This window comes from Natrix helvetica (genome assembly GCF_964273705.1).
Source record: "Natrix helvetica genome assembly, chromosome: 16".
NCBI lineage: Eukaryota > Metazoa > Chordata > Lepidosauria > Squamata > Natricidae > Natrix > Natrix helvetica.
In genome coordinates this window covers 1,007,352-1,020,726 of record NC_138563.1, presented here as the reverse complement: position 1 = coordinate 1,020,726, position 13,375 = coordinate 1,007,352, and the positions used below count along the sequence as shown (strand labels likewise).

At 52.4% G+C, this 13,375-nt stretch overlaps 2 protein-coding genes across 4 annotated transcripts in view; one reads left to right on the top strand and one right to left on the bottom strand.

Annotated features, from left to right (window-relative positions):
* Window positions 1–5,424, bottom strand: part of CGN (cingulin) — a 28,165-nt gene extending 22,741 nt beyond the window's left edge. For 2 of the 3 annotated variants that reach the window (XM_081967980.1, XM_081967981.1), the window contains exon 1: window positions 969–990. In XM_081967980.1, coding sequence (XP_081824106.1) covers window positions 969–975 — 7 coding nt within the window. In that variant the 5' untranslated portion in view covers window positions 976–990. Of the gene's footprint in view, window positions 1–968; window positions 991–5,318 lie in introns of those variants that run through there. The other variant, XM_081967982.1, reaches the window with a different exon arrangement.
* Window positions 5,425–9,406: 3,982 nt separating this feature from the next.
* On the top strand, window positions 9,407–13,060 carry PSMB4 (proteasome 20S subunit beta 4). Its single transcript, XM_081967995.1, has 7 exons — window positions 9,407–9,589; window positions 10,218–10,424; window positions 10,969–11,115; window positions 12,094–12,175; window positions 12,432–12,548; window positions 12,687–12,775; window positions 12,938–13,060. The coding sequence occupies exons 1-7, from the start codon at window positions 9,459–9,461 to the stop codon at window positions 12,948–12,950; spliced, it is 786 nt and encodes a 261-aa protein (XP_081824121.1). The 5' UTR covers window positions 9,407–9,458; the 3' UTR covers window positions 12,951–13,060.
* The last annotated feature ends 315 nt before the right edge of the window (window positions 13,061–13,375 follow it).

Sequence of the window (13,375 nt, the reverse complement as noted above, 5' to 3'; positions counted from 1 at the left end):
AGCAGGCCAAACGGAACTGGCAAGGTGGGGCAAACTTTCCTCTCTTGTGCAAGGCCGAGTAAACAGCCGTGACGCCCCCAGAGTTGGCATTCCTTGCCAGAGAAATCTAGCACCTCCAAGTGCCAGGGACACCTGTGACTCTCCCTGACCCGGTGCGCCAAGAAAGCCAAATTCCTGGTTGTTCGAATCACCACTTGGAGCGTTTCCATGAGAGCTAGAAACTTCATTTCAAAAACAAAAAGACCCAACAAAAACAAAAAAAAAACCAACCAATAAGAGCGCCAAGGCGTGGCCTGGGTTATCAAAGACTGATTGCAAAAGGAGATGAGTGGTAGTCAACGAAGGATGGGATAACACAAAAGGATTTGGGAAGGAAAGAAGTGGAAAATGTATTGGAGTTGCAAGAAAAGGGTGTGCCTGGCTGGCTGGCTTAATCGGAGAAACCGATTTTGAACACAGGTTTTGCTGCAGAACTGGGAGGAGCTGGCTTTGGCCTGCTATCTTCAAAACACACACACACACACACAAAATATGTACTCCGTGGCTGGCTTAATGCCACCTTCCACTCCCAATCCAGGTTTCTCTCCCAAACCATCCACTAATTCAGAGGCCTGATCCGCATTAAGCGTCCTTAACCAGAGTTTGGGATGCAGAGTTAGCAAAGCTAAACTGGGGATTTTTGCAACTGCAACATGTTTTCATGCCGGATTCACACATAAACACCGAATGGTGGCTTGCAAGAATGGCTAAAGAGCTGGATTCACAACAAACTGTGTCTTTAGCAGGAAGATGTCCGAAAGCATTTCAATGCAACCCGGATCCAAAAGCTTTGCACAGCGCAGTTCCCCCCCCCCCCCCCCACTCTCAGATGCACCCGTGAGTCACCGCTGGGGAGTGCGTTTGTGTGTGCAACATTTTCCCAACCTGGACTCGCGCTAACCCCGGTTGGGCGCAAAGGTCTGAATCACCAACCATTCCCACTTTGCCATCCCCCAGGCAAGGCGAACGAAGCGCATGTTAATCATCAGCTCAGCTCCTGGAATGCAAACACCGAAACTGCTCCAGAAAGAGCCAGGCGGAAGAGGCCGCCAGTGCCTCGCAGCGCCCTGAAATACATGAAATAATTCCGAAAACTTTCCCCAGGCTCTGCCTGGAGAAGAGGACTGAACTCTCAGGCCTGTAAGTGTTCCAATTTCCATTTCGCCTTCCCCAAAATATCCCAGAAGTGCTTCTGGGATCCGAAATAAAGAAATCAGTTGAGAATCTATTGGAAAACAGGGGTTGGGTGTTGAGAAGGCTGTAATCCAGTCACTTAATCAACTAAGTTGTTAGGAACTTTACTTTGGCGTTTCACAACACACCGGGACACCTGAAAATGTTTTTTCTGAAGAACCTGCCGCTCCCAAAATATCAAGATTATCTGGAGGATTTTGAAGTTTGAGGAGGAGAAGAACTATTATTGGTATTTTTCTGCCATTTCCTTCCCCAAAAAATCCACCTGTCCGTCATTCTACGGAGGTAAAAAACCTGATGCTGTTTCCTTCGACATTTCTCTTTGTGTGTACGTGGGGTTATTGTGAGGCCAAAGCAGCACAGACTCAACGTATTCTAATTAAAACATTTTTTCAGTGCTTTATTGCGGTCACACGCTGTTCCAACGTGAAAACCAGGAATCAAAAGTTGGCAGGAACTTTTCTGCTGCTGGATAGGTTCTTAAGTGTGTTTCCCAACAGAAACTCGAAACTTTCTTAGAAGGGGAAGAAGAAGGAAAAAACCAGCCAAACAGGTCCAGAGGGGGGATAAGGAAAGGGGGAAAGAATCAATAGAAATCAGTCTATATTCAACAAGAGAGAGCCACGCAAGCAAACACAGTTGGTTTAGGAGGAATGTTGGTTTGTCCTAGCAAAACAGAATTAATTCTTATTTGTTTTTATAACAACAGGTACCATGATCAAACTCCAAGCTCTCATCCTGTCCTGGCTGGATTCAGTGGGAATTATCCCAGATATATGATTTCCACCCGCTAAGAATAGGAGCAGTCTGTTTATAAAATGCTATAGTCATCATCAACAAAACAATAACAAACCAATAAAACAATAAACAATACATTTACTTTAACCCAGAACTAGGGCTGAACTAGATGACCTCTCCAGACCCATAGCCCAAAGCACCAGGAATGTAGCACACACACACACACACACACACACACAGCCCAAATGTTTCCAATAAAGTGTGGGAGGGCTGCATCTTTTCCCGGTTATCTCACATTCCAGTTCTGCTGTCTCTCACCCCCTTCTGCGCTCCCACCTCTCCGGCTTTGCTGGTTTGGGATCAGAGGTCACCCAACCTCTGGAAAAATCGCATTCTCCGTGCAGATTTAATCTCTAGAAATCCCACCTAGATAAGTTGGGGGTCTGGGAGGAGGGGGTGTGGGGGGGGGGGAGAGAGAAACCTAATCAGCACCAGGCAGGGAGTGACACCAACTTCAAGGGGCCGAACGGAAGCCGAGATCGGCCGAGAGCAAATCGTTTTTGGATTATCCAAAGGAGGGCAGAAAAAAAAAATAATCCTTTAAAAAAAAAATTCCACCCAGGAAGAATTGCAGCCGCTCGTCCCTTTTCCTGAAGCAGGGATGGGAAAAAAAGTTTTAAAACTTTGACAAGTCTTTTTGGGAGAGCGGGAATAAATCGACCTTAAGAGAAAGGAAGCAGGCTTGTTTAAGCGGAGGGCGGAAATAAGAGCCTTCCAATGCCATCACCTTGACGCAGGTGTCACCCAGGAAGAACCAACAGCATCCCTGCCCTTAACTGGCAAGGCCAGCTAGGTGGCCACAGCCTTTGCTGGGCCATTATTATTCATCCTTCCGGCAACCGGTCGTGCCAAGGGTGCCAGCAGGCGGCCACCAGCGCAGGCGACAGCGTTCCTGCCCTGAACGAGCCCAGGTAGGTCAGGTTCTGCAGGTGGCACTTTTTAAAGAGGCTGCAGGAAGTCCAAGTCTTCGCTTACGGCCACAGCGGAGGCAAAGCAAACAAGAGGACCCCTGAGCAAGCGCAGAGTGCAGATCACTTCCCTGCCCCTAAGGCTGACCACCTCAGAAATGCCGGATTGGGAGAGAGTGATGGATGTTTCAAGCAATGAAATGGAAATAAATTAAAGTATCTGGTTCAGAAGCTGGGCCCCGGGGAACCCCCACCCTTCCCACCCACCCCCAAAGCCCCCCAGCCTCCAGGGCGGAGCAAAATCACCCATTCGGTTAGCGACTGTTCAAAGTTACAGCAGGGCTGAAAAGGGGGACTTATGGCCCATTCCTCACACTTGCGGCCATCACGTTACGTGATTGCAATTGGGGTGTTTAGCCACCCGCTTATTTCTCTCATAGTCGCAGTGTCCTGGGGCCGCCTATTTGCAACCATTCCAACAAGTCCAAGGTTGCAAAATTGAGCAGGACTGACTTAGCAATTGCCTTGCTTAACCACAGAATTATGGCCATAAATCGAGGACGTTCTGTGTCGGTCGCCCTGCTTGGATTTTGGTGGTCGCCTACGAACTAAGTTTGGCTTTGCTTTTATCAGCCACTTCGGGAAATGATTAAGCCCTTGTCTGTGTGTGTCTGTCTCTCTCTCTCTCTTGTCTGCAAACAGGATTTGACAACAACCAGGTCTTTTTGGAGGGAGGGTCAATTAAGCCCCCACCCCACCCCCAATCACAGCGGGAGACAACAACCACACAGGGACACAAAAGCAGAGGGAAATTGCTCCTGGCCAGTTGTTTTTCCCTTTACTCCAGTTTCAATCCAGGCTGACCTTGCAGGTGTAAAAGGAAACCAGAAGAGAAAGGTGGGGAGGGGGGAGGGAGAAGCCCAGAAAGGTATTTAAAAGGCTGCAGATTAAAAGCAGCAGAGAATCCCCCCCCCACTCAGGGATTAAAGGCTTTAGGCCCCTCTGGGTGTGTTGGGGTACAAGAGGGGGGTTAGGAGAGAGGGAAAAGAGCAGATGGAACTTCAGGAGGAGGCTGGCTGAGGATGGGGGGGGGGGGGTCCAAGCTATCTGCCAGGGTTGGGGGAATGTTTAAAGACCCTCCCAAGGCTATGGATGCTTCCTTCCTTTCCGCCCTCTTTTTTTCTCTTTCCATCCTCCTTCCCTCCTTTTTCTCTCCCTCCTTCCTTTCGTTCCCTCCTTCTCTTTTTTCTCCCCCTCCTTTCATTCCCTCCTTCCCTTTCCCCTTCTTTCCGCCTTTCTCCTTTCCCCTACAACCTTCCTTCCTTCCTATCTTCCTTCCCTCCCCCCTCCCCTTTTTTTCTTTTCCCTCTTTCCATCCTCATTCCCTTTTTTTCTTCCTTTTCTTCCCTTTCCCCACCTTTCTCCTTCCTTCCTCCAAAGCCCATCCCACTCATTTCAGAGGAGTTCCCTCCCCTGAGCAAAGGTGGGGCCGTTTCCTGGGCAGAGGGGAGAAGGGCAGGTCACAGTTCCGAAAGTCCCCACCTGCCTTTCCGGGACCCTCCCTGGGGCTGGCTGGCTCGGACCCCTTCCCCGCCCAGTCAAAGGGCTGGGGGGGGGATGGAGGCGAGGCTTGCTCCTTTGCCCCCTTTGCAGGCTCAGGGCGGGATGGAGGGGGCAGCATGCCAGCTGCGCAAAGCGGGCACAGGGGCGTCCCTGGACTTTCAGCAGAGCCCCCTCCTCTCTCGCTGAGCCGGACTGCAACCCCCATGGTCCGCGGCCGGCAGCCAGGCAGAGAAGCCCCCCATCCATCCGTCCCTCTGCTGACCCCCGAGGAGGGGAGACTCACTCCCTTTCCATCCCCTCGGACTGGGGTCGGACGCCCCCTCCAGCCTCCTCGCCCTCCGCAAAGGCAAAGGGGCGCCCGCGGAAGGGAGGGAGCGGCGGCTGGAGGGGGCGTCCGAGCCCAGCCGGAGGGGATGGAAAGGGCTTGAGTCTCCCCTCCTCGGGGGTCAGCAGAGGGACGGATGGATGGGGGGCTTCTCTGCCTGGCTGACGGCCGCGGACCATGGGAGCTGCAGTCCGGCTGAGCTGGAAGCAGCAGCGAAGGTGCCGGCCGGGGGCAATGGGCGGTGTAGTCCTGGAGGGAGGGAGGGCATGCCAAGAGGGGGCAGCGCTGCAGAGAGGATGCCCCGGAGGAGGGGGGGCAAAAGGGAGGCGGGAGTCTCTCCTTCCCCCACCCTCCCGCAGGACACTCAAAAGGGGCGCCCGTCGCTATCCGGGACGGCGGGGAAGCCCAGGAAGGCAGCAGAGCCCGGGAGAAGAAGGGGAAGGAGAAAAAGGAGAAGGGGAACCCACCCTCCCGCTGACCCCACGTCTTACCCGCCCGGCTTCCTCGCCCACCCGCCGCCTCTGGCTCCGCTCCGCTTCTGGCCGCCGCCCCGAGCGGGCGCAACCTGTTACCTGAGCCCGCGCCTCGGCCCCGCCCCCGGCGCTCCCCATTGGCGCAGCCCGCGGCGCCGGGCCACGCCCCCTCCCCGGCCGCGCCCCGCCCCGCCGCCTTGCCTACTCTTCCGCACTGGCGGGGCCCGGAGCCCTAGCAACGGAGAGCGCAGGCCGCCGCCGCCGCCTCCCTAGCAACGGGGCCTGGGAGATGCTGCAGAAAGTGGCCCCTTCGTTGCAGGAATTGAAAGTGGAGAAATCCCCCCAAAACACACACACACAGACGCACACACAGACATAGGAGGATCAGGCTCAGCTGCCATCCTGTGTGGGATCCCAAGCCCCATTCTCCCCAGCTGTAACGCCCCATGCTCCAGTGTGGTCCATGGTACTCAACAGGTGCATGGTCCATCGTGACCCATGGTGCCCAACTGGTGTATAGTCCAGTTATCTGCTGTATCTTATAAAAGATTTTTCTGCATTTCTTGTCCTCATTTTTTTTTTCAAGTCAAGAGGGAAATATGAGTGGAAGACTCTTAATAATATCTTCCTGCCTAAGTGAAGGAATCCTGGATAAAAATTCAAAAATGGTTGGAGGAAATAACGGAACAAAAAATTGATATGAAGCCAGAACTGTTCTTTCTAGGAATAATAAAAGGAAATATAAGTAAAGAAATTCAATATATTATACTTCACATAATTATTACAGCCAGAATTACATTTGCCTAAAATTGGAAACCCAAAAAAAGTCGCCTCAAATGCAGCAATCATAAAAAAAAGGTGCTAGAATGCACAGAAATGGATAAACTAACAATGGAACTAAGGGATAGAGAGGAAATAGAGTATTACAAGACATGGAATAGGCGGTATAATTGGCTTGGAAAGAGATGTAAAATTAATGCATAATGAATACATAGAAAACATACCAAAAGGAGATGGTGTATATTCAGGAAGCAACAGAGGTGTAAATATTGTATGTATTGTAAAAATGAGTAATCATGAAACAAGGAGGTATGTGTATAAAACCATAGGTTGTAGAATGGAAAATCCAAAATTAGGAAAAAGAAGGCCGATAATGGAGAGCTGTAAAAGTGTAATTGTGATTTTAATGTTAAAAAAACACGCTGAATAAAAATATTATTTAGAAAATATATCTGTCTGTCTAACTAGTCACTGCTGAGAGTGACTTGATAGTATGTGATCAATCCAAAGTGGAGGCCCCTCCAATCGGATTCATTTGGGGCTGGAGAAAAAGGCATCTTTCGCACCTTCTGTTTGTTTTGGTAAATGAAGTGAAACAAAGGCGGCATAGATCCTGAATCCATTGTGAGCTCAGCGGCTTTGCAGAACAATGCCATGTCAAAGAAGGAACTCCAGGTTCTTTCTGATTACTTATCCAGCCATGACAAAGGCTCCCATTGAAGTCTTCAACTTCTGCAGTGGACAGAAGCAATTGGAGAAGGTTAGATCTCCCCCGCTGGCTCAGTATGTCCCGATTACAAATCAGGGGGGGATCCTGACTTAAGTTTCAGAGTTTCTGCTGCCATCTCCTTGCAAATGTTTATTTGCTGCACGTTTGCAAATGCATGCTTTCTGCGTGCTGCAAAAGGCATTTATTTGCACGTTTGCAAAATGCGATCTAGTTTGTCATTTAACATTTCCCTGCTGCCTCTAAACCTTTTTGTTTTTTGAACCCCCACTTTGGACGTGGAACTTTTAAAGGCCAAAGCAACTCTTAGGAAGTGCTGACGGGCACCCAGAAATTTCTTCTCTGGTGGAACAGCATCCCATCTGCTCTCTCCAGCCGTTCGAAAGCAGCCCGAATAAAATCCTGCTTCCCTTCTTCCCCTTCCCCCCCCCCCATCCCAAGGGATTCAGGGTGGCACGTCACTCTCCCGCACGGGTCACCCCAATTATGTTCTGTGCTGGGCGATCTGGAGCTTGTTAGGTCGAATCAGATCATGCAGGCTGTCACTTTCTTTTCTGCTGGTGAAAAGCAGTGGAAAAAAACAAGCGCCAGATCTGGACTTTGGAGGGCCGAAGGGCTGGTTTTTCAATGAAAAATGAAGGAGCTCAGCAGCCTGGAGAGGACAGCAGGAATGCGAACATGCAACAAGCCAGCCAAGGTCATATTTTGGTTTCCGGCTGCTGCTGTGAAGTGGAAGCAGCTGGAATGAGGGTGGCAATGTTGCAAAGGGTTTCTTGTTCCCAGGCAAAGCAGAAAAACAAAACAAAACAAAAATGACTGAGTGGATCAATAAAAGCGGTGCCACTTTCCCGTCTCCCTCTGCCCAGACAATCTGGGGCTTGTTCGCCCAATACTTGGATGCTGCTTATTCTCACACTTCTCGTGACCTTGAAAAAGAGCTGGAGAAAGCCATAACCCTCGCTTCATTCACTATATTCCATTTCCAGTTGATAAGTGTTAGATCTGTAGCCCTCCAAGAGGGTTTAAAAGATAAAGGTTCCCCTCGTACCTTTGGGCTAGTTGTTCCCGACTTTAGGGGGCGGTGCTCATCAGTTTCAAAACTGAAGAGCCAGCGCTGTCTGAAGACATCTCTGTGGTCATGTGACCGGCATGACTCAACACCAAAGGTGCACGGAACGCTGTTCCCTTCCCACCAAAGGTGGCTCCTATTTCTCTACTTGCATTTTTAACCTGCTTTCGAACTGCTAAGTTGGCAGAAGCTGGGACAAGTAACAGGAGCTCACTCCGTTACGCGGCGCTAGGGATTCGAACCGCTGAACTGCCGACCTTTTGATCAACAAGCTCAGCGTCTTAGGCACTGAGCCACCCTTTCAAGAGGGTTAGGTCCCACCAAACAGCCGTCCACAAACATCGCCAATGACCCAAATAGATTGTTTAAAAACTATTTCATTACTGGATTTGTCCCTCTCACCCTTCTCCCACCCAAGCTGACCACCAGCGACTCAACGTTCCAGCCAAGGGATAATTCCAGCCAAGGGATAAATGGATGGAAACGGATCAAGGAGAGATTCAACCTAGAAAGGAGGAGACTTTTTCTGCCCGCGAGAGAGACATCAACCCATGGAACAGAAGTTGTGGGAGCTTCATCCCTGGAAGCTTTCAAGAAGAGACTGAATTGCCATCTGTCAGAAATGGTGTAGGGTCTCCTGCTTGGCAGGGGGGGTTGGACTAGAGGACCTCCAAGGTCCCTTCCAGCTCTGTGATTCTGCCATGGTCTTACGCTTGGGCAAAGGGTTGGATTGGAAGACCTCCAAGGTCCCTTCCAACTCTGTTAGCAGACTACTCCCCTTTGGCAAGAGAGCCCCGTTTCACAATGTCCTCGCATCGGAAGCCCCGGAGGGAGTTTTTGCATCTTTGCAAATACATTTAATGATAAATGTTTCAATCCCAGGCGGAGGTTGGCCTGAAATCTCGGCTTTCCCAGCTGCAAGCAGATAAGACTTTATTGCTGTGCAATTCCCATGCTGGTTTTGGCAGCGCATATAAAGCGAATGGGGGGCGTCCTCGCCTGCTCCTTGCCCCCCATTGTTGGCGCTGCTCCCTTGCAATGCCGTTGCATGCGCATTGCAAGGGATCCACCTTCGTTGTTGCACAAACTTCATTCTCGGGTGCGGAGATTTGCAAAAAAAATAATTTACAAAAGCAATTGGCAAAAACCATCCGCCTTCCTGGAAATGGGCAGCTCCCTCGCTGCGTGAAGTCCCCCCCCCCGCGCGCGCGCCCTGTCCCGGAAGTGCTTCTTCCAGCATCGGCGGCACCACGCTCAAGATGGCGCCCTCTTCCAGGAGGACTTTCTACTTTCCCGATCCCTCTAAAAGAATTCACAACGGCAATTCTCGGGCGCTGACTGGGCTTCCCCGTTTTTGCCCTCTCCCCCCACCCCGGAAAATTCGCCCCTCCCACAAGTAGAGTATGAAAAGCTTTTGCCTCGTATCCGCCACACCCAAGATGGCGGCGCCCCAGCTCCCGGCCTACGGAGTGCCGACGCAGACAATCGGGAGGCGTCCCGCGCCGCTTGGCTCGCTGCTGCGCATGCCCCATAGCGCCGCCTCTTCCTGCTCCGTGACTAAGCGGCGGCCGTTCGGGGAAAGATGGAGGTGCCCGCGATGCTGCCGCTGCCTTCGCTGCTCTGGGCCGGGAGTCCCGCCCCGGGGAGGCTCTTCCCACTGGGCAGCCCGGCCCAGGACTCCCGGGCCCAAACCGAGGCCTCCAAGAGGACCCTGTAAGGCTGGGGGGGGAGGGGGAGAGGAGGGGGAAGCCCCTTCCCACGGGGCGTGTGACGTCATGATGGGAGGGGGGAAGGGAACCACCTCGTGGGGAGCGGTGCAAATCAGGGTGCTGAACTAGAGTTTCCTGCATAGATGGGAGTTGTAGTCCCAACGGTCCACCTGGAGGCTCAGGTTTTTTGGGGTGGGGGGGGTGGGCTTTCTCTTGATGGGTCTGTAACTGCCCCCTCCCAGTCAGCTTTGAATTAAAGAGCCCCCACCCACCCACAGACACATCCCGAGTCCTAAAGGTAGGCTGCCCCTAGCTAGGGAAGCTCCACGGGCGAATGGGACTGGAGGATTTTGGGGGAGGATGTTTTAGAGATGGGGGGAGATCCCGTGTCCCCTGGATCAGCAATTGGAGGGGGGGGGCAGGATCCTTCCAGCATGCAGGGAAGGGTCACCCAGATCTACAATCCCCCTTGGAGGAATTGGCATCACATCCTTTCCTTCCTTCCATTTACCTCCATCTACCTACCTATCTCATCTATTTCTATCATTTCTACCTATCACCTACCCCCCTCCCTCCCTCCCTCTCTGCCTACCAATCCAACCGCCTCCCCCTCTTCCCCCCCCCCCCTCCAGGAGCCCCATGGTGACGGGCACCTCTGTCCTGGGCCTGAAGTTCGAGGGAGGGGTGATGATCGCCGCCGACACTCTGGGCTCCTATGGCTCCCTGGCTCGATTCCGCAACCTCTCCCGGATCATGAAGGTCAACGACAGCACCGTCCTGGGCGCCTCGGGGGACTACGCCGACTTCCAGTACCTCAAGCAAGTCCTGGAGCAGATGGTGTAAGTGGCCGGGCCGTCGGCATTTGGTGGTGGTGGTGTCCCCCATCTGGCTCCTTCACCCGCTGAATTGATCTTGAAAACAATGAGAGGAGGAATTAAAAGAGGGTCTCCAACTTGGGCCACTTTAAGGCTTGTGGACTTCAACGAGTTGAGGTCCACAAGTCTTAAAGGGGCCAACTTTGGAGACCCCCCCCCAAGGAACGCAATCCAGCTTTGATTTGCTTGTGAAGGGGTCCCCCCTGAGCTTTTCCCATTTAAGTCAGCGTGAAGGTTTAAACACCTGGAGAACTTTGAGGTGGGACCTCTGAAATCAACATCCCAACGCACAATCCCTGTATCGACCCTGGAAATAAAAACGTTGGGGGGGTCTGTAAGCTGGCTTGATAGCCTTGGGGCTGAGACGTTGGAGACCCGTTGGCCCTTTCCATGGGGCTCCCTTCTCCTCGGGCGATGCTCGGAGCCCCGGCCTTCGCAAGGGAGCCTGGGCGGGCAGAGGGAGGGGCTGGGGATGCAGTGTCTCAGCTGGGCCCCTCTTGTCTCGCAGGATTGACGAGGACCTCCTGGGCGACGGGCACAGTTACAGCCCCAAGGCCATTCACTCCTGGCTGACCCGAGTCATGTACAACCACCGGTCCAAGATGAATCCCCTCTGGAACACAGTGGTCATCGGCGGCTATTCCCACGGGGAAGGGTAAGGCCGGGAAAAACTCCCCCACCCCCCTCCCGGCTGGCTGATTGCAGAATACTTCTCAAGTCTCTTTTGGACCAAAGTCCCCATTTTATTTAGGGGGACGCTCAGGTGGCTCAGTGGTCAAGACGCTGAGCTTGTCGATCAGAAAAGGTCGGCAGTTTGGCGGTTCGAATCCCTAGCGCTGCGTAACAGAGTGAGCTCCCGTGACTTGTCCCGGCTTCTGCCAACCTAGCAGTTCGAAAGCATGTAAGAAAATGCAAGTAGAGAAATAGGAACCACCTTTGGTGGGAAGGGAACAGCGTTCCATGCGCCTTTGGTGTTGAGTCCTGCCGTCCACATGACCACAGAGACGTCTTCGGATAGCGCCGGCTCTTCGGCTTTGAAACGGAGATGAGAAGTGCCCCCTGGAGTCGGGAACGACTAGCCCGTATGTGCGAGGAGAACCTTGACCCATTTTATTTAGCCGCTGTTCAGTTTACAATGGCACCGAAAATGACTTATGACTATTTCACACCATGCCAGCATCCCCCCGGTTATCAAAATTTGGGCGCTTGGCAACTGACTTATGTTTATGATGGGGGGGGGGGGGTGTCACGTGATCCCCTTTTGCGACCTTTGGATAAAAAGTCCGCGGGGAAGCCAGATTCATTTAACAACCGTGCGACTGATTTAGCAACTGCAGCGATTCACTTCATGGGCAAGAAAAGGGGGGCGAAACTCACTTAACGAATGTCTTGTTTAGCAACAGATTCTGGGCTCAGTTGTGGTCATAGGTCGATGACTACCAGTAGCAAAAATTGTGTCCTTCATGTTGCGTTCACCAATTGTCACCCGACAGTGAGCTGAGCAGCACATAAAATTTTAATTCATTAACTGCCTACAATTCGGTTTTGGTCTCCTCATCCTGCCCTTCGATGGGGGAGGTGGGTGGGGGAGGGGCTTCAGCGCTGCAGCCCCCTCAATCTCTTCCCCTCTCAGCTTCTTAGGCTACGTCGACATGCTGGGAGTGGCGTACGAGGCTTCTTCGTTGGCAACCGGATACGGCTCTTACGTGGCACAGGTGGGCAGAAAGTAAACTCGCTGGCATTTGGGGGGATCCAGTGAGGCTGGGATCCTGGGTTACGAATTGTGTTTAAGCCATCGTGGCTTCTCTCTTGATCAGTGCCCCGCCTTGCCAATTTCAGCCGGCCTCGTTTTTCAAGCGTTGCGTGCCGAGCGGCGGCTATTTGCGGCAAGCCAGAGATGGGTTCGAGTGACGGGGGCCCAGTTTTAAGCTGTGCAACTGAACCCCCTCCGTTTCTTTCGCCCCGTCGCAGCCGTTAATGAGGGAGGCGCTGGAGAAGACCCCCAGCCTCTCCCAGCAGGCGGCCAGAGCTCTGATTGAACGGTGTATGAAGATCCTGTACTACCGGGACGCCCGCTCGTTCAACCGGGTAAGAGGGGGGCATCGGGGTGTCCTCCTCCTCCTCCCTTCCCCCCCCAGCCCAACTGGCATGCTGGGGTCCCTTTGAAGGCGGGCCTCTCAAAAGAGAAGGCAAGGAAGACCCTAACCCTCCGCCCTCCCTCCTCAGTACGAGATCGCCACCATCACCGAGAAAGGCTTGGAGGTGGAAGGACCCCTCTCCTTGGAGACCAACTGGGAGATCGCTCACCTGGTCAGGTAAGGTGGGCCAGGTGGTCTTGGCCGTCCAGTGGTCTTGTTCTCACAATTCTCGTGGCCGCTTTCCCTTCCTCCCTAACCTGGAATTTTAAGAACGACCGGCTGAGATGTTTTTGCATGTTGTTAAAGTGGCTGATGGTGTTTTTTTCTTCCCCCTTGCAGCGGTTTCGAATGAAACATAAAACAGAGTTTTTCTATTTGCTGGGAGACAGAACTCCAAATCCTTTTGTTTCTACTGTTTGAAGCTCCACTCTTTAATAAAGATGCTCAACTCTTGTACAACAACTCTGCTGTGTGAGAATTTTTCGGTTTCAAAAGGTTCTCCCCCCTGCCCAGGATTTATAGGGGTCCCTTGTAACATTACAGTGCTTTCACAACCCCCTCTAAGCGGTTTACACCATCAGCCTCTGGGCCCCCAACAATCTGGGTCCTCATCTTTATCATCCTTCAACCTTCCAAAACAGTTGAGCTTCCACTCCCATCATCCCCCACCCTCCCCAGCACAGTTTGAGCTCCAAACCAGCCTAGGAGTTTAAGCAATTTTGGTAGCTCCTACCAGAACGTTTAAAAAAAAAACCTACTTTTGGGAGGTGTTACTTA